Genomic DNA, 25352 nt, shown 5'->3' with positions numbered 1-25352 from the left:
ACTGCGACACTCGGGAGGCCCCCCTGTGCATTTATACCTATGTTTTCTGTTTGTCTGTTGCCACTTCGTCTTGTCTCGACAAGCCTACCAGCGTTTTTCCTGTACTCCTGTTTTTCTCTCTCATCCCGGTTTTCACCATTCTGCCTGCAATGACCCTGAGCCTGCCTTCCGTTCTGTACCTTGTGACACTGCCCTGGATTACTGACCCCTGCCTGCCCTGACCCTGAGACTGCCTGCCGTTCTGTACCTTGTGACACTGCCCTGGACTACTGACCCCTGCCTGCCCTGACCCTGAGACTGCCTGCCGTTCTGTACCTTGTTATACCGCCCTGGATTACTGACCCCTGCCTGCCCTGACCCTGAGCCTGCCTGCCGTTCTGTACCTTGTTATACCACCCTGGATTACTGACCCCTGCCTGCCCTGACCCTGAGCCTGCCTGCCGTTCTGTACCTTGTTATACCACCCTGGATTACTGACCCCTGCCTGCCCTGACCCTGAGCCTGCCTGCCGTTCTGTACCTTTCGGACTCTGCTCTGGATTACTGACCTCTGCCTGCCCTTGACCTGTTGTTTGCTTGCCACTGTTGTTGTAATACACTTTTGTTACTTCAAACTGTCTGCATCTGGGTCTTTTCCTGAGGTCTGATAATAGGAAACAATGTCACGCTCCTATTGCACAGCAGTACTCTAGCTTACCCATACTGTCAAATATTTTGCATAAACTAGCGGTCTATTTACTCTGTTAGCAGGATATTTTCATCTTTAGCAGTAATGTATGCTGTATCTGGAAAATGACTGTCAGTTTCTGGAAGAGAAAACAATACAAATGGTTGTGGACCTGTCCGCAGAACGTTTGAATTCAACAATGTTTTGCGTGGACATTTTCCCCAACCTAAATATTCTGAAACATAGGCAGGCTACGAAAAATAATGCAATTATGGTACTGACGGTATCTTACTAAGGCCTACTTCAATGTAGAAGATCAACTGTTCACTTGTTACATTCGACTGTATAAGCCTACTACTACTACCTAGTCTCCCACTGAAGGCTACTATCAGCTATTTATAAAACAGTCACTCCTTTACAAATTTGTAACAGATTGTATGAATTGGAATTCGCAATATATCATATGAATTGCACCATATGGCAGGAGGTAACATATCATACAAAATGAATGACGTTGTACACAATTTTGGCTCGTGAGTTCTACTTTCAGAACTACTGGATAAAAACTACTGGATAAAAAGTATATAAAACCTCTGGAATGCATCTTTGAAACACTTTTTACTTCTTCAACTACCACACAAATGATTTGAAATAGCTATATTAAGTCACACAATTTTTCTCCGTGGAAAATGACCATCCAGTTGATGTTGATATTGTACTGCACTGTGCTTGCAAGTAAGAGTTTCGCTGCACTTTTTATACCGGTCCTGCTATCTGGGATCCCTACACCGTTGAAGTTTAATGTAAAATGGTCGGTTTTAGCATGTACATCTTGGTGGGGAAAACTCACTACAGAACACTAAACAATACATTAATTGCACTATAACGGTGAAAACCAGTGCCCAGAAACTGTTAGGGCCTACATAAAGCTGTCCCAACAGCAGAGCTTTCTTTTCAGCACCGTGGAGTGAATCCTTACCACCGCTACACCTGGCTATCTGCGGATTCTTGTCTGGCAACGAAACTGTTCATTCAGCCTCATTTACTGCGTTTTAAAAAACATTGCCGATATGACTGACTTGCTTAAACAAATGTGGTTTCTACTGGCAGCTGAGATATACAAACTATGGTATAAGGGAACGGTGAGTAGATAAGATGCAATCCGTAATTTCGATCAAGACATCGATGAGTGAGCTATGACTGACATAGTCAATATAACTATTTGTTCAGCACTTTTGAAGTGTACAGCGACAGAATTCAGAACACAGGCCATTCTTACAGTATTCTCTGTGTACAACAAGTTATAACTGTATGATAAATAAAGGGGGCATATAAAGAGACAATGAAAGCTCTTACAATATTCAATGATGACATTTCTCTAAAACAGGTTATAGGCTACATGTGCACCACCAAGTCAAAACAGTAGACTGTTCAGGGGGAAAGAGACCAAATTATTAGGGTGAGGCACATGGGCTACTAACAGCTTACTACACAGCATACACTTAGTATTACTTTCTTAGCTACAGTATACATATCTCCCTGGCATATTACATAATTTATGCAGCAGCATATAAGACATGTTTGTCATGAAACGTTATCATTAAAGTCTGGCATTCTTTGGATTTATGGGGCTTTCAAAACAACTGGGAACTCTGGGGAAAAAAACAAGTTGAAATCATGACGTCAGTGATCTTCCGGCCTTCTTTAGAGGCCCGAGTTCCTGACTTGGAATTCCCAGTTGGATGACCACTCGAGAGTTCCCAGGTGTCTTGAACTCCTTCAAGTCTTAGATTTCCCAGTTCTGGGTTTCCAGTTGTTTTGAACGTGGCAGAAACCATGCAGGATTGACAGCATGGCCAATGTATTCAAGTTTTTCTGGCCCATGTTTATCCTTTGAAGCTTGGAAAAGAGACTCTTAAACCCAGACTTGGAACACGCACCCTCTTCACCGAATAGCGGGCAAGGGAAGCAAAACGGGATTGCTTTGCGATGCTTGCAGTTAGACACTGATTCCTTCCAAACCACTCAATGTTGAATTTAAGATTTCCAACTTGTTGTGTAATGTTTATGTCCAATGGCCGATGAGCGCTGATACGTTTTATCTATAATTTATCTTCATATGACAAGGTTTGAAAAGGATTTGCCAGTAGATTGATTCATGACGATGACTGCTTGTCTAGCTTGCTAGCTAATATTTTGAAAGTATGATGTTGACATGATCATTCGAGCTTCAATGCGATACCATTCTCCTTCCGTGGCCACCAACTGCTCTTAAACTCAGGGAAAACTAAATGCATGCTATTCAACCGATCACTGCCCGCACCTGCTCGCCTGTCCAGCATCACTACTCTGGACGGCTCTGACTTAGAATACGTGGACAACTACAAATACCTGGGTGTATGGTTAGACTGTAAACTCTCCTTCCAGACTCACATTATGCATCTCCAATCCACAATTAAATCTAGAATCGGCTTCCTATATCGCAACAAAGCATCCTTCACTCATGCTGCCAAACATACCCTCGTAAAACTGACCATCCTACCGATCCTCGACTTCGGTGATGTCATCTATAAAATAGCCTCCAACACTCTACTCAACAAACTGGATGAAGTCTATCACAGTGCCATCCATTTGGTCACCAAAGCCCCAAACACTACCCACCACTGCGACCTGTACGCTCTTGTTGGTTGGCCCTCGCTTCATACGTGTCGCCAAACCCACTGGCTACAGGTTATCTACAAGTCTCTGCTAGGTAAAGCCCCGCCTTATCTCAGCTCACTGGTCACCATAGCAGCACCCACTCGTAGCACACACTCCAGCAGGTATATCTCACTGGTCACCCCCAAAGCCAATTCCTCTTTTGGTCGTCTTTCCTTTCAGTTCTCTGCTGCCAATGACTGGATGAACTGCAAAATCTCTGAAGCTGGAGACTCATATCTCCCTCACTAGCTTTAAGCACCAGCTGTCAGAGCAGCTCACAGATCACTGCACCTGTACATAGCCCATCTATCTACCTCATCCCTATATCATATGTATTTATTTATCTTGTACCTTTGCACCCCAGTATCTCTACTTGACTATGTTTTGTTTATTCCATGTGTAACTCTGTGTTGTTGTATGTGTCAAATTGCTATGTTTTATCTTGGCCAGTTGCAAATGACAACTTGTTCTCAACTAGCCTACCTGGTTAAATAAAGGTGAAATATAAAAAATCTAATCAAAGCTACGGTAGATATAACGCGATTTGATGTTATTTTATCTGTGGCTATGACCTTGAACCTTCTTGGATGGGCACTTCTAATGTAAATCTTTGGCAGCACCCAAGGGTGCCTGAACTTTCTTGATCTCCCTGTAGATTTTGCGGCGACAAGTGTCCCGATGAGTGACAGAACACGGAGCCAATGATGACGCAACTAGAGAAGATTATCAAACCATACATACCCTTTGTATTTTCCCTGGCTGCCCCTCCACCACAGAAAGCACTGAGCTAGGCTGAAATACATGCATTTTGGAGGTGCAGTACTCAAGAATGCAGAAAAGAGACCATGTTTTCAGCAGCTTTATTAATTCAATCAAAAAAAAATACATTTTTTGCAAACTTATATGTTATTTTTTTATTATTAAACATATTTTTTTTGCTATACACGTGGGGCTCTGCCCCCACCTGCCCTGAATGAGGAGTCTCCACTGAACATGGTTAGGTTTATGGGTAGGGGTTAAGTTTAGGGTAGAGACAGCCCAAGGATTCTGGATAGCACTGAGCCTTTATAGCTACTGTAAACTGTGTACGTGCCAAATACCATGCCAGTAGGTATTAACTAATACCACGCCACCTGCGTGCATACATGCACTTCTGCCATCCTCCGCATCAGCATTTGTTAAACAATGGCACACGTTTTAAACTATGTACTCATTTTATTTAAATCATTCCGAGAATGGGTATCATAATTCGTGAAGTAAGTCCGAGAATGGGTATCATAATTCGTGAAGTAAGTCAAGATCCGAGAAAATGCGTCTCCGAACTACTTTCTCTAAATCGAACGAACGTGGAGGGACTAATTCCTGCCCTCTCTTCCACTCAAATAACTCAGCTGTCGTAGTAGTTGAGAGACTTGAGGTTGCGCTTAGGCAATGATGAAACTAAGATGGCGTTTAAACCCAGACAGGATGAACGGGGGATAGCGAAATTGGTCACAAATTGATTTGATGGGGACATCATTCTCACAGAGATACTCGTTTACAAGCAAACGAGTCTTCAAAGTGGATAATCTTTGCACTTATAATCAAACAGACGTGGGTATATGGGGGAAGCGACGCTGAAAACGGGCAACTTTACGTGAGCTATCTGGACCTTGCTCGCTAGCTAACGTTAGCTCGTAACATTACTAGCTACAGTAGCTAGCTAACCAGCGACAGCTCGCTAACGTAGGTAACGTTAGCCAGCCGAGCTAAACAACAACAACACTGTCAACAGGGAGGAGGGTAGTCTCCGGAGAAATAATTGTCCGAAGTATTTTTTTATTAAAAATAAAACAATTAATATCTGTCTTGGGACAGGTACGAAACAGAGAAGGAACCAATATTTCCAGTGAAACTTCCACGCCAATTCGCAGTGCTACCCGAGACCGGAGGTGCTGCCTGGGATGGGCTGAAAAGTGGAGGCCGTAACGTTCGCTTCAGCCACAGTAATCGTGACCCAGTGCTGAACAATAGACCCCGTGAGCTTTCAAGACACCTACACCGCCCATCATATTATTGGTGACACCTGAGTCCATAATTTCCTCTGATCACGTTGAACGTGTCAGGCAGAGTTGCTGTCCAAGTGCCAGCTAACGTTATCTAACATGTAAGTCTAATAACGTTAGCTATACTCTAGCTAGCCATATTTCTTATCCGGAAAGTTAGCTAAGATGCTAGCTAGAGAAATCCTAGTTAGCAACTAACCAACTAACTACAGTGAAACTTAAAGTAAACCATACAGCTTGGGATTGTTTTAGCCTGTCAGTCACCAAGGACCTCCCGTTATGTAGTTAGCTATGTGACAAATGACCCATATTTTGTGATGTTTGACAATGGCTATATTCATTTGTTTCCTAACTTGAATCCCCATATTTGGTCTTGGCTGGAAGGATGCAATCAGGCCTTTAAATCCTGTGACGTTTTATGTTGAGATCAGGGGCTTTAGCTATATTTAGAGAATATGTCCAGCATTTGTGTAGGAAGCTTTCTCAAATGTCTTTATCATTATTTTCTATTGAAAGGAAATGTAGGAGGCCATCAGATGGGTTCTGTGAAATCAATTGTAGGAAACAAACCATATCCCAGACAGTCTTTTTATATCACCAAGTATCAACATACTTTGTTAGTTAGTGTGTTATTCTCTGTTGATGACCAAACACCAATTCGACCTTATGAGACAAGAATGGCACCATGTAAGAAGTGCATTATTTGCTGTGTCTGTAAGGTAGGGGGAGGGGAGAACAGTTACAAAGAACGCCTCCCCCATATTGGGTTAACAGGTTTGGGGATTTGGTGTTTTACTAGATTGAAGGTTCCATGATGTTCCAAAGACTTGTTCCAACTATTAGAACATGATTCAATTCAAAGACATTATTCACAAGTAGAAGAATCATGTAATGTTTGTAAAACAATGGCCATTCAAAATTGTAGGTTGTGTCCCTTAGTTTGATCTGATGAAAAACATGTTCTAAAGCATTAATGTATCCAATTACATGTATGGTACTGTACATATGAATTTTTGAAGAACTGGTAATCCCATAAGGAAAAATCCCTTGTGATTATTTTCTCCTTAGCTTAACTTTGAACCCAAAGTGGAGATTTTCAAGAAATGCATTTGAAATATACCATTTTTATAGTAAATGTGTTATGTAGAATGCACTGTTTACAAAGACTCCAATAACTACATAAACAATCTTAGGTTTGGGGTTATGATTGGGTAAGATGGTTTTTCAAGCCTTATAAGACATACATAAATGTATTCAAGAATCAATGGGTAGTCTATATATAGGGCCTGTATCATTCATTGTAATTACCATTGATTAGCAAGAACTCTTATATTGTGCCCGGACTTCTCATGGTGACAGTTATTTTGACTGCCAATCTGCTTAGCTAAGTAAGTAGCTGCACTGTGCAGTGACTTGACATGCAGATTTGACCTTACCTGTTGCCAGGGCGATGGAGGGGGAAGATTTTGTGCCTCCTCCGGAGTGCCCAGTGTTCGAGCCGTCATGGGAGGAGTTTCAGGATCCCCTGGGCTACATTGCCAAGATCCGTCCAATTGCAGAGAAGTCTGGAATCTGCAAGATTCGTCCTCCTGCTGTAAGTGTTTACTGGTGACATGCATCTATCATTTAACCCCATGAAACCTGTGGGGAGTTGAATATGGTTGTTTTCCTCTTACCTTAACCAATCTGGTGTAGTCTCACTGTTATTTGTGTTTCTTTGCGTGTCTAGCAAACAAGTACATGTTCTCTTTCTTACAAGCTGAGCACAGGATTGAGTGATTGCAGGATGACAAGTGTTTACATCAAACATAGACAGACATTGATCAAAGCTTTCCTTTCCCCACAGGACTGGCAGCCACCCTTTGCTGTGGAGGTGGATAGCTTCCGCTTCACACCCCGTATACAGAGACTCAATGAGCTGGAGGTTCGTCTCTCTCCTCATATATTGTATCATTATATAGTTGAGTCTCAGAAATGGAATGAATAGAACGGCCATCCCCATTCAAGTCAATGATGGATATTGGGTAGACTGGCATCCATTTTGAGTGTATCCATGCCAGGAAGTAAAAGCAGGAAGTGTACCTGTGCTGTGAGTCAACTCAACTGACATTACACAAAATACATTCCATTGCATGAGCTACATCAGTTCGATTTAATTTACACTTTTTACAAATCATGCTATGTTACCATGGCAATCCATCATCAGGCAGCCATTGCTCATGTTAACATGAGTTTACTGGTCACATTGCCAGGGTTAGAGCTTCCAAGCCTGTTCTATTGCTATGGGTTGATATTGAAGAACTGTTTTAGAAGTCACATGTTCTGGTTGACCCAAAGATTATATTTTAGTTTTCAGTCCATTCTAATAATATTCAATCCTGACCCCCCCCCCCCTAGGCGGAGACACGAGTCAAGCTAAACTACTTGGACCGGATTGCCAAGTTCTGGGAGATCCAGGGATCCTCTCTCAAGATCCCGAACATCGAGAGGCGCATCCTGGACCTCTTCAGCCTGTCCAAGGTGCCAGAGCTGATTGACTCATTTTAAAATGTCTCAGTAAACCCCCTGTTGCATGTCTTATTTCTGTAAAACTAAAAAACAAGACCTGTTGAGACTCTTACCATTGCTAACACTATCAAATAGTACTTTAGCCAGTAAAACTGAGTTGTCCGCACTTATATTATTTTGTGTTGTAGGTTGTGATAGAGGAGGGAGGGTTTGATATAGTCAGTAAGGAGAGGCGCTGGGCTCGTGTGGCCCAGAAGCTTGGCTACCCTCCAGGCAAGAACATTGGCTCCCTCCTGCGCTCACACTACGAGAGGATTGTCTACCCCTTTGAGGTGTTCCACACTGGTGCCAGCCTGCCGGTAACGCTACTCACCCACTTTGCTCCTGCTCTTTTGTGCTTACACAAGCAATCGATCAACTCTGATCTATCAAACAGAATTTGACATGCATTGACTTACATTCTTTATTTGTTAAGTCAGTTGCACTGTTTATAAATGGTGTCCATCCATAGTCATGGATGTTGAAGAGGGTTTAACCCCAGGATTTCTGTGTGTAGCAGACTAAGCCAAAGCTATATGATGGAGAGGAGGTGCATAGAGAATACAAGCCCCACTCCATCCCCCTACGCCAGTCTGTCCAGCCCTCCAAGACGAGCAGCTACGGACGCAGAGCCAATCGTCTCCAGCCAGACGTGAGTGACAGCACACAAGCTCCAATGACCGACGTACATGATTTCCCTCTTAACAGTATCAGTCGTGTGTGTAGTTCACAGATACTAATATAAGTTGGTTAATTTGACTCATTTCCATGATCATGTTGATAGTTCCAAAGATGTAAGCATTCACTGTCCACAACCACAATCTGTTAGTAGCCATATTTAACCAGTCTCCTTCAGTAATGGGGTCCAATCTATTCATTGGGTGGTGATGTACTGTCTTCTGAGAACTGCTAGTGAAACTACTGATCTGCACCGGTTCACAGATCTCAGCTAGGGTAACACCTGCCATTAACACATCTTACTCATAGGTTTTTCACACTGATTGTTTTATCTTCTAGGTAGACTATCAGTGACTGGTTTGGTTAGGCAGGAAGATAAAGTTGTCATACGCCCATACAATCATGTAATAATACTCATGTCTTTTGGCATTGAAAAATGGAATTACTTTTCATTCAATATCGTTATATTCCTAAATTAATCCGATTTGAAATGACGTAATGCCAAATTAGTCATTAATCCAAATGAATTGAATCTGAGTTCCAGCTCTTTCTCTCCAAATTGGAAAGAAACACCTAGATGGACCCGACGATGTGCTCAGAACGCAACCAGCATGCTTGCTCTGTGTACCGCTACGCTGCTGCTATGGTGTCTACTGCTACTGCCTTTTTCCCCATGTGATATGCTATATGTCACCTGATATCTCCCTCTTCCTTTCTCTCTTTCTTTCCCTCTTTCAACACTACCGATTGTTCATTTTGGTACCCCTGCCATTGAACATTGCTAACCCATTGTAGTTACCTGTAGGGTACCCATGTCTTTCACCCATAGAATACATTTCGTTTGTACCATTTTGCATTTTAAAGTGGTGGTGTGGTGATCTTTTTGATTTGCTTCCTTGTATGCCTTACTCCAGATTTGATTTGAACAATGGCAAGAGATGCTTAAAGGGATGGTGTGATATTTTGGACATCTCATTACCCAGAGTTAGATGAACTCATGGATACCATTTTTTTGTGTGTCTGCCTCCAGTATGAAGGACGTTTAAGGTCGTTTCATGTGTGTGAAAGAGCGCTTTCATAACCGCTTCAAGACAAATGATCAGTAGCTTATTTTCCAAATATTCCAACCTAAGAAGGTATTGTCCTAAAGTTGCCGCTTTCAAGTATAAAAGTCGATAGCCTAGTCTATTATTTGCTATTTATTTTACGAGGCAACTATTGTCCAGGCTTGTATAGACTAATCTAACTCACTAAGACAGCCCGGTCCTGATCAAACTCCCATCATTTGTGTGTCACACAGACACACACAAACCTGTTCTGTGCTGAAGCTCCTCCACCAGAAATTAATTTAAGAAAAGAAAGCCCAGGCTTTCAACAACTTTATCTTATGTCGTGATTCATACTAGTTGTAGCATTCCATTCCACACAGTTATTTTAGCCAAGTAAAAAAATATATATATATATATTTTTTTAATGTTTCAAATAAATGCGAATAGTTTGGTTGGTCAATATAAGTGTTTTATGGGTACATAGGTTGCCCAGCTGTAACTGGAAATCTACCAGAACAGCTAGCACTGGCTACAGAGCCATAAAAATGGTGTCTGTGATTTAATCTGACCCTGGGTAAGTAGAGAAAGGACTTAAAATCTTGCACTTTACACTGAGATGTCATCGGATTCGTCATAGCCCACCATAAGAATCTGATGATATGGTTTTGTTTTAAACCCACGTATGCATCCTTGTGTGTGTTTAATTTTCCGCTGAAATGTTTTATTACCTAGGCCAGGGGTCTCCAACCCTGTGCCTGGAGAGCTACCCTCCTGTGGACTTTCGCCCCAACCCAAGTTGTCACTATCCTAGTTCAGCTTATCAACCAGCTAATTGATTAGAATTGGGTGTGTTAGATGAGGGTTGGCATGAACCTGCAGGACGGTAGCTCTCCAGGTACAGGGTTGGAGAGACCTAGGCTATGCGTTCTCTGAGGGCTCAGTTCTAAACAGATCAAAAAGACCTTGTGATGTGATCAGTACAAGCACAGCTATATTTGGCAAATACATGGTCTACCCACGCCTGTTACAGTCAAACACAAGTCATTCTATTTTATCACACCAGATTTCCATCTCTTCATATACATTTTCACTCTTCCAATGGCTGTTTTTTTTCTTCTCCTCAGCCATTTCTTTTTCTTCCTCCTCCTGTCTCAGTTCTTTGTTGCTGTTGTTGTCTTCCTATGCAGGGTCCAGAGGATTCTGCCCCCTACCCTCTCTCCACTGGCTCTCAACACATCTCTACATCGGTACTGCCTGTCTCTCTTGAGCACAATGCGAGTCCTCGCTCTCTCCTGGCTCTACCCTCGCCCCCTGACTCTATCTGGCTCGGTTTCTCGAGCAGCAAACCCCTCGCTCTCTCCCGGCTCTACCCTTGCCCCATGTCTCTATCTGGCTCAGTTTTTCTAGCAGCAAACCTCTCTCTCTCTCCTTTTTTTTTTTTTTTTTTTGCGGCAGGGCCCTTGTCGTCCTTTTCTAACTCTTAACAAACATCACCATTCAACAGCGTGGCATCAAGCTTTTGCTGTCTTTAGCCCTTATCCCACTCACTCACCCACCCACTCACTGTTTGTCCCTGGCAACAACTTATGCAAATGCATAAGCAATTATCTGTCTTGCCTGTACTTGTTTATGAAATCAGTGTGAATCTCTCTCTCCTCTTATCTCTTTACTGTTAGTCAGTCTCTGTGCGTCCTTCCTTAACGCTTCCATTCCCTCACTTCTGCAGCGCTATTGTGTGACTGCATGTGTTCTGCTGAGTGCAGTTGAACTCCAGTGGGTTGTGTTTAACAAGAACCCTGTTAGAAACTCCACTTGGCCTTTTGAGAAAGTAAAATATTTTGAAAATGCAAACGCAGCTTTGTGCATTTTATGCTCTGAATCATTGCCCCTTCAAAAGTTTTACAGATTTCGGATCTGAGGCAGATGACGCCTCACAACCTCGACTTGAGTGCATTTTTAATTGTATTAATCACTCAGTTCAGCTGAGTTGAGACTTGTATGTAGGTTCCCCAAATAATTTTCCTTTGTTGGGACGTGTGTCTAGACGTGTGTTTGGATGCTTTTTCTTTTAACACGTGGTGGATCGTAACCTTTGTTTAATAACTGTCAATACACAAAGATGTACTGTATGGAGAGGTTGTACTCTCCTTGCTGACCCTCTAGTACTACTATTCTACCTTATCCTCACACCATCTCCTGACCCCTCTGCTTCTCCATTCCCTCTCAGTATACCTGAAAGTGTATTGGTGTTGCTCCCATTGCATCTCCCTACTGACTTTTTGCCATCTGTCACCCTAGCCTGATCCCACAGAGGAGGACATAGAGAAGAATCCAGAGCTGAAGAAACTACAGATTTACGGTGCAGGGCCTAAGATGATGGGGCTAGGACTGGTGCCCAGGAATAAGAGCATTCCCAAGAAAGGTAACACAACTCTGCTACAGTCCTTCACCTCCCCTAGTTGGGTCTGAAATGTGGGCTCTGGTCATAAAGTAGTATCATATAGAAAACGGTGCAATTTTGGATGCATGTTGACCACTTCTCCGATTTCCCCTCCTTCCAGAAGAGCTGCCTCAGACCGTGACTGTCCGGGCTGCAGCTCCTGCTGTCCAGGTCAAGGAGCAGCCAGGGGAGGTCAAAGAGAAAGGAGATGGCACCACAACCACAACGGCACCTCCTCCCTCTGATGCCACGATAAAGAGTGAGGTGAAGAAAGAGGAAGAGAAACATGAAGGTGTAGCAGCTCATGACAGCGGGGACCAAGACAGTGGTGAAAACGGTGACGGGCCCTGCACCAAGATGACCATGAGGCTGAGACGTAACCTCGGCAACCCTCAGTTTGTAAGGGCCTTAGCCTCCATTCACGCTTATGGGCAAGTTATACAGGCACAGATTAAGACTTATCCTGGACTAAGAAGCATGGTCACTGGAGATTCTCTGTCTGGGAATCCAGCCCTGTAGGTTATGTCTGATCCAAAATCAGATGTTATATCTAATCGAATCATAAGGTGGCAATTTAAATGGGGAAATAAATAAAGCTAGTTGAAAACCATCTATGCTGCCAGTAATTTAATGGGTGAACAATTTACATGTAATATTTTGTTCGTCAGCTCCTTTCCAACATATTTGAGTGTGGCAATTTAAATGCAGAACTTTAAATCTGTTTCACTTATCTGTTCTGTGTTCTGCTAAGGTGGATTCGTTTGTGTGCCGGATGTGTGGCCGTGGCGACGAGGATGAGAAGCTCCTGCTGTGTGACGGTTGTGATGACAACTACCACACCTTCTGTCTACTGCCCCCTCTCACTGAGGCCCCCAAGGGCAACTGGCGCTGTCCAAAATGTGTGGCTGAGGTGAGAGCGTCATGAACCACGTTTCCATCCACAGAGTAGTCATACCGTCTATAAATAAATTATTACAACAGCTGTGATGGAAACAGGAAGTTTCGGTACAATTTCATAAATGCCATGAGATCATTTGTTCAATCGTCATAGTGGGATCTTTTTGTGTCGGTAAAAGTAATTACCTGTATGGGAGAAATGGCAGCGGAAACGTTTTTTTTTTAAATTACTAAATATTGATATATTAACCATCATATCGAAGTAAACTTGGAGTCACGCGATGACATGTGTGGTCCTCCCACTACAACTCGGGAAACCATACAGTGTATTAGGCTACAGATGAAATAAGTGGTGAAAGTGCACAGTGATGAGCTTGATGCCCCTTCCAATAAATATGGAGGGTCTTATTCTGGTGATATGATGATTTATGCTTGACTGCTGTTTGACAAATGTAAATATTCTCTCTCTTATCTTTAATGTCATACTATCATACCTCCACTGAATCTGCCAGCTGTTGGCTAGAGTGCACGTGCGTAGACAAGAGTAGACTTATTATCTATTTTACCCAACAGTTTCTGTGACAAAACTATCAGTAGAGTAGAAAATGTGATGGCAACACATTGAACTTTCAATTTTTTTATTCGGTACATGAGAAAGTCCATTTTGTGTGCACTTCGTCATCACACACTGATTTGGAGAAAACACGCATATTTTCTTTATGCAGATATTTGAATAGTCACATTCATCTGTCACCGATTGGATGGAAAACTAGCTTTTGAGACCCACAACATCCTGTTTTCAAACAAACATCCTGCTATGTGGCTGCAGCCATCCACCGTCTAATTAATCTGCAGCCTCTGTGTGTATATTTTAACCTGAGGTGTCTGGAGTCATTGAAGCAGTTTTCTGGTAGATGTAGCTTGTAGGGGAAACGTGTGTTTGATGGAACCCGGGGCTGGATGCCTGGTCAGGAGAATTCTCTCTATTGAACACAGGCTATTGACATGTAAACATGTCAGGAAAAATGTCTGGGCATAAACTTTTGCATTCTAGTCATCTGTATGTCTGGTAATTATTTGATTTTCCTCCATCCAATCCATTTCTTCAATGGCCTCTTGTCTGCCTCGCTTCTTCCCTCCAGGAGTGTAAAAGGCCAGCGGAGGCCTTTGGTTTTGAGCAGGCTACTAGGGAATACACCCTGCAGAGTTTTGGGGAGATGGCCGACACCTTCAAAGCAGACTACTTCAACATGCCTGTCCATGTAAGTGCACCTGTACAAACTATAAATGAATGCTTTGCTCTGATGTGGAGATTAACTAGTCCTTACTGATGAAGACATGCTAGTTGATTATATTGATACATTATTCTTTGAGTTGAGTTTTTTTGTTGTGTTTGTTACAAATGTCTGTGTGTAGATGGTTCCGACAGAGCTGGTGGAGAGAGAGTTCTGGCGGTTGGTCAGTAGTATAGAGGAGGACGTGACAGTGGAGTATGGAGCCGACATCCACTCTAAAGAGTTTGGCAGTGGATTCCCCATGAACAACGGCATGAAGAACCTCTCACAAGAGGAAGCGGTAACTAGCTATCAGCCTTTTCATATTTCACTCATGTTGTCTTCTCCTTTTATTAGTTCTTTAAATATACAGTGTTTGTCTATTCCGCTCTCATTGATATGCCATTAATATGATCCTTGTACAACATGTATAAAACAATATATATTTCCTCCAGAACTAAACCTGCACAGTTTAGTCTGACCCTCTTGCTGCCCTCTGCAGGACTATGCCCGGAGCGGCTGGAACCTGAACGTGATGCCAGTTCTGGAGCAGTCCCTGCTGTGCCACATCAACGCAGACATCTCTGGCATGAAGGTGCCCTGGCTCTACGTGGGCATGGTCTTCTCCGCTTTCTGCTGGCACATCGAAGACCACTGGAGCTACTCCATCAACTACCTGCACTGGTAAAGAGGGAACTAACTGTACACTACACAAAACATTACAACCCCTACAGGTTGGGGCATTAATAGGTAGTTCATCTGTAGATGTTTGAGATTGTCCTTTTATGTCCGATAGCTTTATACAGGACTATGTACTGACTGATAGATATGGTTAGTGAGAAACGCTGTTCTCATCTCCCCCTCTCTCTCTGTCCCCCTCTCCGCCTCCAGGGGTGAGCCTAAGACGTGGTACGGGGTTCCCTCTGTAGCAGCAGAGCAGTTAGAGGAGGTGATGAAGAAGCTGACCCCAGAGCTGTTTGAGTTCCAGCCTGACCTCCTCCACCAGCTGGTCACTATTATGAACCCCAACATCCTCATGGCTCACGGGGTCCCGGTAAGTCACACACACACACACACACACACACACACACACACACACACACACACACACACACACACACACACACACACACACACACTAGAGTATGTGAGCAGAGAGTGGAGGGTGCCCAATTTGACTGGAGCGTGGAGCGAGTTTCCCAAAGGCTGGCGCATCGGCCTTCTCACCCTCTCCAATTTCACTTCACAAGCTCAGGGCATGCCCGGTCCAGAATGCATTTGTAGTCTACTTGTATGCTGCTCTAGCCCCTTGCTGTCGCTACTGTCATGGAGTTAAATATTTTCATAAAGACATTGATATAAAACACAGCTGCTAAATCCAGGTGACTTACAAAGATGAGGACCAAGAGAGGGAGTGCAGTGATGTAATGTCCACAACTAAAGAATCATTGTGGAATCTGAAAAGACAGGTATCCCGAAAGCATGAGGGTGTCCATGTGTAACGGATGTGAAACGGCTAGCTTAGTTAGCGGTGTGCGCTAAATAGCGTTTCAATCGGTTACGTCACTTGCTCTGAGACCTTGAAGTAGTAGTTCCCCTTGCCCTGCAAGGGCCGCGGTTTTTGTGGAGCGATGGGTAACGATGCTTCGTGGGTGACTGTTGTTGATGTGTGCAGAAGGTCCCTGGTTCGCGCCCGGGTATGGGCGAGGGGACAGTTTAAAATTATACTGTTACACATGGTATGTGCACAGGCTAACAGAAAGGGATGAGATGGGTAGTTAGCTAAGTGTGTCATTGTAGCAAAGTATTTGTAAACCAAAAATCTGATCTCTTAACATGTTTGTTCTGTTATCTAGACAACAGGCAGTCATTGATTTTGGCCCAATAGGCCTGGCATATTACCTCTTTCAAGGAGCTTTCTGTTTTTATAGGGTTATTTTACTTCAAATCCTTTAGGCCTACATACATACAGAAAAACTACTACACCCAGCCTGGCAAGAGTGGCCAAAAGGGTGTTTATCATCCCCAGTGGCTCCACAAGGCTGCTGGCCTGCTCTCTAGGCACGATCACATGAGCCTGAAGACACAGACTGGCCAAACTTGTGTTTTTAAAATTGAATTCCAAGGCTCTGTAGATGGAGCCTAGTAAAGCATTTTTTTTGTTCAAATTGTAATTAATTCTAAGTAACAGCCTATATGTGCAATTTATAGACACTAATGATTTAATAAAACAAGTTTGATCAAATGCTGAGCGCTTAAGGTCCCTGCCGGCCTAGTGTGTCGTACTTGCAAATGCTTCACAATTTTTAAATTTGTAGGTCTTGAAATAATATAGCCTAAATCAAAAAAAGTTATCTTAGCCCTCCCATCTGGTTCCTGTTTTAAATACCGTTTAATACGATATGAGCGCTTCTTAGACACCTTTTCATGTTCTTTATTAAAATACTTTTAATTAAAATCATATGGTTTGTTTTCAGTACTTCAAAACCAGATGGTAGGTCTAGGTAGTTACAAAAATAGATGGGTGTCTAAAAAGTGATTTTAATGAATGGAGCGTATATGGAGTGACGTGGCGTACCGCTCCATGAGCGGCTTTTCCAACCTCTCAACTCCACTCACATACTGACACACACTTAGGATTGCAAGTAACACACACAACCTCTCATACCCATACTACACCTCATAATATTGTGGAGTTGAGATTATGACAAATAAATGCGAGATATATTTGTGGACAATGGCCATTCTGATGAGTCCCTTGTGGCATTTGATCGACAGGTTGTGCGCACCAACCAATGTGCTGGTGAGTTTGTCATCACTTTCCCCAGAGCCTACCACAGCGGCTTCAATCAGGGATACAACTTTGCTGAAGCTGTAAACTTTTGCACTGCAGACTGGGTAAGGCTCTCATCTGTGTCCTGAGAACTAAACTGACTCGAAATCTTCCCAACTAGGTCTCTATACCTATCCTAATGGGAGTGTCGTACATTGTTTTCAAATTGTCTCTTGCATTCACACCCACCCCCGTCCGTCAGCTGCCCGCAGGCCGCTCCTGTATCGAGCACTACCGTCGTCTGAGACGGTACTGTGTTTTCTCCCACGAGGAGCTGACCTGTAAGATGGCCGCCTGCCCAGAGAAGCTTGACCTCAACCTGGCCGCTGCCACGCACAGAGAGATGTTCAGCATCGTCCAGGAGGAGAGGGAGCTACGCAAGGGCTTGCTGGAGAGGGTGAGACTAAAACATTTGAAGGGAATGGATGTTTACTCTGGGTCTCCTATAGGCCTGTCTGTGGTTTGGTCACTGACTTGAGCACTCAGTGGAATTACTTTGTGGTGTGTGTGAGTTGTTTGATTGTTGTGGCTTCTTGCGCTATATTGACTGTTTGGTTTATGTGAGTTAGTGGTGTATGTTGTGTAATACTGTGTGTGTGTGTGTGTGTGTGTGTGTGTGTGTGTGTGTGTGTGTGTAAAGCAGTGTTGCTTGGCTGTGTGTGGTTTCTTAAATCCCTGTGTGTGTGTTCTCTCAGGGCATCACAGAGGCTGAGAGGGAGGCGTTTGAGCTGCTACCTGATGATGAGAGGCAGTGTGATAATTGCAAGACCACCTGCTTCCTGTCGGCCCTGGCCTGTTCAAACTGCACTGAACGCCTCGTCTGTCTCTACCACACTCAGGACCTCTGTAACTGCCCCACAGACAAACTCTACCTCAGGTACGACTGAGTCTCTCTCGCGCTCTCTCTCTACGTATCCTTTCTTTACCGCTAGCGCCTCACACCTGACTCCTCCGTGTTCCTTCTCCCTACAGGTACAGGTACACACTGGATGAGCTGCTGGCCATGTTACACCGGCTCAAAGTGCGAGCTGAGTCATTTGATTCCTGGGCCAACAGAGTGAAAGAGGCTCTGGAGCAGGAAGAGGGCAACAAGACAGGTCAGAACTACACACCCATAGACACAAACTATACACTTGACAAGTATACCGCTCTATACTCTTGTGTGGCTGAACCACACCTCTGTAACTGAATGTCCCCAAAGAATTGTCTTAACCTCTCTGGGATAGTTCGGGACGCTAGTGTCCCACCTCGCCAACAGCCAGTGAAAGTGCAGGGCGCCAAATTCAAAATAACAGAAATCTCAATAAAAATTCCTCAACTATAAGTATTTTACACCATTTTAAAGATACACTTCTCGTTAATCCAACCACAGTGTCTGATTTCAAAAAGCAGAACATATCATTATGTTAGGTCAGCAACTAGTCACAGAAAGCATTCGGCCATTTTCCAACCAAAGAGGTGTCACAAAAAGCAGAAATATAGATAAAATGAATCACTAACCTTTGACGATCTTCATCAGATGACACTCCCAGGATTCAATGTTACACAATACATGTATGTTTTGTTCAATCAAGTTCATATTTATATCCAAAAACCTCAGTTTATATTGGCGCCGTGTTCAGAAAAACATCCAGAGAAATTGCAGAGCCACATCAAATTACAGAAATACTCATCATAAACTTTGATGAAAGATACATGTTTTACATAGAATTAAAGATAAACTTGTTCTTAATGCAACCGCTATGTCAGATTTCAAAAAACCTTTTACGGCAAAAGCACAATATTCAATCATCTGAGGACAGCGTTCAGCCACAAATGCAAGCCATACAGTTACCCGCCAAGCTGTGGAGTCAACAAAAGTCATAAATAGCATTATAAATCTTCACTTACCTTTGCTGATCTTCATCGGAATGCACTCCCAGGACTCCCACTTCTACAATAAGTGTTCGTTTTATTCGATTACATCCATATTTATGTCCAAATACCTCCGTTTCATTCGCATTTAGTTCTATTCCAAAGGCACAATGTGCGAGTGCAAAATCCAGACGAAAAGTCAAGAGTTCCGTTACAGTTTGTAGAAACATGTCAAACGATGTTTACAATCAATCCTTAGGGTCTTTTTATAATAAATCTTCTATTATATTCCAACCGGACAATAGCGTATTCATTACAGAGGGAAAAGAAGGCACGGCGCGCAGTAAACAACTGATTGGCCACAGCCTAGTCCACTTGTTGAAACAGCTCTTATTCGACACCCTTCCACAATAGAGCCTCAAACAACTTTCTAAAGACTGTTGACATCTGCACTTCCCAAGGCTTCCAGCAATCTGGCCCCATAGACACAGCATATTGGATAGGCAATCACATAAATGAAACTACACACCTCAGATTTCCCACTTCCTGGTTGGATTTGTCTCAGGTTTTCGCCTGCCACACGAGTTATGTTATACTCACTGACATCATTCAAACAGTTTTAGAAACTTTGTTTCCTATCCAATACTACTAATAATACGCATATATTAGCATCTGGGACAGAGTAGCATGCAGTTTACTCTGGGCACCTTATTCATCCAAGCTACTCAATACGGCCCCCCCTGTCACCAAGAAGTTAAGAGTGAATGAAAATGCATATTGACTTTGAGTTCATGTTTCTCCAGGTGTCACGGATCTGGAGGTGCTGAAGGCAGAGGCAGCAGAGAAGAAGTTTCCTGACAACGAGCTGCTCCAGAGACTCAACACTACCCTCACTGACACACAGCACTGTCAGCAGACTAGCACTGAGCTCCTCAACAAGACACTGACCAGGTAACACCCACTGCCATACCCAATTCATCTAGCTTCACGGTGACTCGCATACACCATAACAAACATTGCTGTGTATGTGTTGCAGGAGGATGACCCTGGCTGAACTCAAGGCTCTAGTGGAGAAGATGGAGAACCTGCCCTGTGTGATAAGCCAGCTTGAGGACGTACAGGTGAGTAGCCTCCAGCTGGACCTGATCCACCAGAGAGAAACCAGTAACTCTGCTGTAGCTGTAACGTTGTTAATGTCCGGCCCTCTCTTCCTTCCCTTTTTCCTCTCATTCCTTTTTAATTCCCCCTTTTTCTCAGGCGGTCCTGCGTACGATAGAGGAATTCCAGACTCAGGCCCAGGCTCTAGTGAGTGACAGGGACTGGCGGCGAGACGCCCCTCCCCCAGAGCAGCTTCAGGCCCTGTTGGAGCAGGGGGCTGGCTTACCTGTCGATGCCCCTGAGTGTGAGCTCCTGAAGGGGATGCAGGAGCAGAGCCGCTGGCTAGGCGAGGTGCGCCGGACCATGGGTCCCGAGGGGAGTGAGGTGACCCTGGTGGTCCTCAGGAGCCTGATGGAGGCGGGCTGCATCGTGCCCCAGAGCGTCTCTGTGGAAACGGCCATGGCAGAGCTGCAGGAGCTGCTGACGATAGCAGAACGCTGGGAGGAGAAGGCCCAGATCTGTTTGGAGCAACGGTGAGGGACACCTCATACTGACTCTATCTTTCATTCTCTTTCACCGCCATTCTTTCTCTCTTCACTGTCTCACCCACAGACTCATCGCTCTTTCTTTTAGACTCACTCACTGTTCTCAGGTTGTTTTGCTGTTCCTAATGTCCCCTCTCTCTCCTGGTGTGATTTGCAGGCAGAAGCACCCTCTGTCCACCTTGGAGGCCATAGTGAACGAGGCCCAGCTCATCCCAGTCAAGCTGCCCAACATCCTGTCTCTCCGGGGCTGTCTGAGCCGGGCCAGGGCCTGGGTCACTGACCTGGAGGAGATCCAGGCAAGTAGCACCAACTCTTACTGTCTGTCATAACCTGGGCCACGTTCAATTGGCCAACGTTGTGTAATGTTGCAAATAGGAAATGCCTTGCTTGTTCTACAATGTACATGTCTATGACATTGTTCTGTTTAGTTGTGCCCTACTAAACGTAACCCAGGCTTGTCCTCTCTTCCTCACGTGTGTGTGTACTGTAGAATGGGGAGCACTACCCGTGTCTGGATGACCTGGAGGGCTTGGTGGCGATAGGGAGAGACCTGCCAGTCAGGATGGAGGAGCTGAGGCAGCTGGAGCTGCAGGTAGCCAGCGCCCACTCCTGGAGAGACAAGGCCTCCAAGACCTTCCTGAAGAAGAGCAGCCAGCACAGCCTGCTACAGGTCAGAGGTGGTGCTTGTGTGGGCCTGCTTAGTTCTTAATTTACAGCTGTTTTGCCCCGAACATATCAATCACGCTTAGTGGAGAGGGAGGGAAGCCTTGGGACATAGATAGTCACAGTATTTATCTGCAAACTTTGTTGAACTAAGTCTTTGGTGTATGTGAACATTGTCTGCCCTGACATTCTATGTGAGTGTGTTAGCCAGTAGTGTGTGTGTTAACATGTGACTCTTACTAACACCTTGAGCCTCACAACTTTGTCTTGCTGTAGGTGTTGTGTCCGTGTGTGGAGAAGCGTAAAGCGAGGGGAGAGGAGACGGGTTGTTTAGATGACACCGATACCAACACTCTAGGCCTTTCTGCTCAGGACCTGAGAGACCCTGGAGCCATTGTGAGTCTGCATGGAGTCTGGCCTAGCCAGACAGTATGGCTGTCGGGTTCTAGTCTGTTCAGTGTGTTAGTGTTACCTACCACTTTCAGAATGTCATATCCAAACAACTTGATTAGTCTCAAGGCAGTTTCTATTAGGGCTACAGCGACGCTTCAGTCACATACAAACAGCATGCAGAGACCATTAAAAAGTGCATCATCCGTCTGTCCCCCTCTAGGTGACGGCGTTTAAAGAAGGAGAGCACCAGGAGAAAGAGGCTCTGCTGAGGCTCCAGCAGGACAACCTGACTAAACCAGGTGTGGAGAAGAAAGAGAAAGAGGTAAAGACTGAGCAGGAGGACAAGGAGAACGGAGGTGCGAGGTGGGGGGAGGACCCCATGGAGCTGGACACAGCTCTCCACTCTGAGAACTGTGGAAAGGGGAATGGGGACAGTAACCACACAACGACAGGCAGTGCCTCTCCTCCCCAGTCAGTGTGTGTGTGTGGCCGGGCGCCTCGCCCCCCTCTGCTGCGCTGCCACCTGTGTAAAGACTGGTTCCATGGTGGTTGTGTCCCGTTCCCCTCCCTCTTGCTCCCCTCAGCGCCCCCCACCAACCCCCTCTGCTGGTGGGACTGGGACTCACGCTTCCTGTGCCCCCGGTGCCAGCGCTCGCGGCGCCCGCGTCTGGAGACCATCCTGGCCCTGCTGGTGGCCCTCCAGAGGCTGCCCGTCCGTCTGCCAGAGGGAGAGGCTCTGCAGTGTCTCACAGAGAGGGCCATCACCTGGCAGGGGCGCGCCAAGGAGGCACTGGACAGCCCAGAGATACAGGGGGCACTAGAGAAGCTGCAGGAGCTTAAACAGAAGCAGCCTCACAGGGAGGGAGAGGAGGAGGAGGATGGGAAGAAAGGGAACTCTGAGTCGGTGATAGTGCTGTCGGATTCTGAGGGAGGGGAGGGAGAGGGAGTGATAGACCTCACAGAGGAGAACTCTCCCAAGAAGACCCCAAAGAAAGAGATGAACGGTGGCACGCAGGCTGGATGTGAAAACGGCATAAGCCGTTACAATGTAACAGGTTAGTAGCCAATATTTTAACACCTCCAGTCCATGATGTAACCCAGGAGACTTTTTCTCCTTTGTCTGACTGTACCCTTCTGTATCTCCACCCAGGTGTGGGCTCTCTGCTGCCGCTGGTCCCTTCACTAAAAGGCCCAGTGATCGAGCTGTCCCTGACCACCAGGACCCAGCTAGAGGAGTTGCAGCTGGAGGGAGACCTGCTGGAGGTGTCTCTGGACCAGACCAGTACCATCCACAGGGTCCTCCAGGCTGCTTCAGAGCCACAGAGACACACACTCCAAACACTCATACTGGTGAGTGACCAGGAAACCTTTACCATTTAGTGTATCTTGCAATAGCTTAACTCCAATTCCCATTTAGTTAGTCCGGGGTAGCTCTATCAGTAGCTCTATTAGTTTTAAACTGTCTGAATAGTGTGGGTTGATGTCTCATGTTTTGTCCTGCCTCCCCTTCTCTCTTCAGATTGAGCTCCAGGAGCAGAAAGGGGCGGGCCGTGGGGGGCGGGCCAAGGACAAGAGGAAGAGGAAGAGCCAGAGGGGCGACACAGGGGCGGAGGGAGGACCCCGGTCCCAGGACACCTCAGAGTCCAAGAAGACCCGGCCCCTCAACCACATTCCCATCCAGACACACCCCGAGGTAACGCCCACCCAGGCACACCCCCGGGGTGACGCCCACCCAGGCACACCCCCGGGGTGACGCCCACCCAGGCACACCCCCGGGGTGACGCCCACCCAGGCACACCCCCGGGGTGACGCCCACCCAGGCACACCCCCGGGGTGACGCCCACCCAGGCACACCCCCGGGGTGACGCCCACCCAGGCACACCCCGGCGCTTTTGTATGCTCTTGTTTTATTTTCTATTTTTAGTCCCTTGTGTATTTTAAAAAACTTTTGTTCAAGAGATAATTAGTTGCATTACTTATTTGAAAGAAGTTGAACCAGTTAAACTCATGCTTCTCTCTCTCTCTCTCCAACTGTCTTTGTTTCCTCTCCCTCAGATCTTATGATATGGTTATGGATGCAACACTGGAGAAAGGAATGGTCAGACGTTTGGAGATAATAGAATGGACAGATCACTCTGGGCCAGAAGACAGCGTCAAACTGTGGAAGGAAAGATGCAGGCCATCCCCCCTGTCTACAGCCCCCGCCCCCACTCGTCTACAGCTCGCCCCCCCACCCGTCTACAGATCCCCCACCCGTCTACAGCCCCTCCCCCCCCGTCTATCCCGCCTTCTTAAACACTAACACAGTGGTTTTCTCTTTCTGAGCTCCTACATCTATATTCTACACTCCTGTCTAATTATCCTGCCCTCCCACTCTATTCTGATCTTTCTCTTCCGACCCTGTACTTTAACCCCCCCCCCCCTCTGTCTGTCTTTCGCTATCTACCTCCCTCCATCCTCCCAGTGAACGTGTTCGGAGTGTGTGGGCTGGCTTCGTCATTGGAGAGTGTCTTCTTGGTCTTAATTAGGGATCCAGGTCAGTCAGTCGGTATGCTATGTGTTTTCAGCTCTATTAAATGCAAGTTTTGGAACAGGCCTCAGACAGACAGACACAGTGGCCCGGTTAAGTTGACCCACACACACCCACTTACTGAAGTAGAAATGAATGATATTGATTTATTTTTCTGGGGTTTTTGGGCATGAAGCTTACTTACAGCTGAAGTTCAGTACGGTGGAAGGTTGTGAATCACAGCAGATCATAGGTGTCCATGGTCACCGTGGTAACACTTGTATTTTTTTGTATTTGATCTTGTTTGTTGAGGCTGGGTTGTCAGAGGGGATTTTGCATTTTGAATAAAACCCATTTGGATATTTTGGGAATGTTTTTTTGGTGCTACTTTCCCAAAATATAGGTATCTCTTTCATTCTCTCACTTTTACTTGCTCTCTTTCACTACTCTCTCTTTCACTACTCTCTCTTTCACTACTCTCTCTTTCACTACTCTCTCTTTCACTACTCTCTCTTTCACTACTCTCTCTTTCACTACTCTCTCTCTTTCACTACTCTCTCTCTTTCACTACTCTCTCTCTGTCACTACTCTCTCTCTGTCACTACTCTCTCTCTGTCACTACTCTCTCTCTGTCACTACTCTCTCTCTGTCACTACTCTCTCTCTGTCACTACTCTCTCTCTGTCACTACTCTCTCTTTCACTACTCTCTCTCTGTCACTACTCTCTCTCTGTCACTACTCTCTCTCTGTCACTACTCTCTCTCTGTCACTACTCTCTCTCTGTCACTACTCTCTCTCTGTCACTACTCTCTCTCTGTCACTCTGTCACTACTACTCTCTCTGTCACTACTCTCTCTCTCTGTCACTACTCTCTCTCTCACTACTCTCTCTGTCACTACTCTCTCTTCACTACTCTCTCTTCACACTACTCTCTCTCTTCACTACTCTCTCTCTGTCACTACTCTCTCTCTGTCACTACTCTCTCTCTGTCACTACTCTCTCTCTGTCACTACTCTCTCTCTGTCACTACTCTCTCTCTGTCACTACTCTCTCTCTGTCACTACTCTCTCTCTGTCACTACTCTCTCTCTGTCACTACTCTCTCTCTGTCACTACTCTCTCTCTGTCACTACTCTCTCTCTGTCACTACTCTCTCTTTCAT

General features: G+C 45.2%; 1 protein-coding gene across 4 annotated transcripts; it reads left to right on the top strand.

Moving 5' to 3' along the window:
* Positions 1-4671: 4671 nt before the first annotated feature.
* LOC124045927 (lysine-specific demethylase 5C-like) lies at positions 4672-24553 on the top strand. 4 transcript variants are annotated; one of them, XM_046365742.1, is made up of 28 exons: positions 4672-5512; positions 6858-7005; positions 7258-7335; positions 7809-7931; positions 8108-8278; positions 8479-8610; positions 10873-10932; positions 11984-12107; positions 12247-12524; positions 12877-13035; positions 14165-14284; positions 14439-14597; positions 14799-14980; positions 15188-15350; positions 17075-17194; positions 17332-17526; positions 17825-18006; positions 18102-18226; positions 19787-19934; positions 20020-20104; positions 20241-20614; positions 20784-20922; positions 21117-21296; positions 21566-21685; positions 21903-22737; positions 22833-23032; positions 23202-23375; positions 23738-24553. In XM_046365742.1, coding segments are annotated over exons 1-28 (4785 nt in total). In that variant the 5' UTR covers positions 4672-5510; the 3' UTR covers positions 23747-24553. The 4 variants fall into 4 exon arrangements, with proteins under 4 accessions (XP_046221698.1, XP_046221697.1, XP_046221700.1 ...); XM_046365741.1 differs by having other exon boundaries at positions 4673-5512; positions 8476-8610; XM_046365744.1 differs by lacking the exon at positions 10873-10932 and having other exon boundaries at positions 4673-5512.
* The last annotated feature ends 799 nt before the right edge of the window (positions 24554-25352 follow it).

This window comes from Oncorhynchus gorbuscha, linkage group LG10 (genome assembly GCF_021184085.1).
Source record: "Oncorhynchus gorbuscha isolate QuinsamMale2020 ecotype Even-year linkage group LG10, OgorEven_v1.0, whole genome shotgun sequence".
In the NCBI taxonomy this organism is placed as follows: domain Eukaryota; kingdom Metazoa; phylum Chordata; class Actinopteri; order Salmoniformes; family Salmonidae; genus Oncorhynchus; species Oncorhynchus gorbuscha.
The sequence above is the reverse complement of the archived record's forward strand: the minus strand, read 5'-3'. Positions and strand labels throughout refer to the sequence as shown.

What these genes read in the sequence shown, in the direction of transcription:
- LOC124045927 (XM_046365741.1), top strand. An exon ending in ACTTCAACATGCCTGTCCAT is followed by an intron (nt 14,285 to 14,438) that starts GTAAGTGCACCT and finishes GTCTGTGTGTAG; the next exon opens with ATGGTTCCGACAGAGCTGGT. An exon ending in GGAAGAGGGCAACAAGACAG is followed by an intron (nt 18,227 to 19,786) that starts GTCAGAACTACA and finishes ATGTTTCTCCAG; the next exon opens with GTGTCACGGATCTGGAGGTG.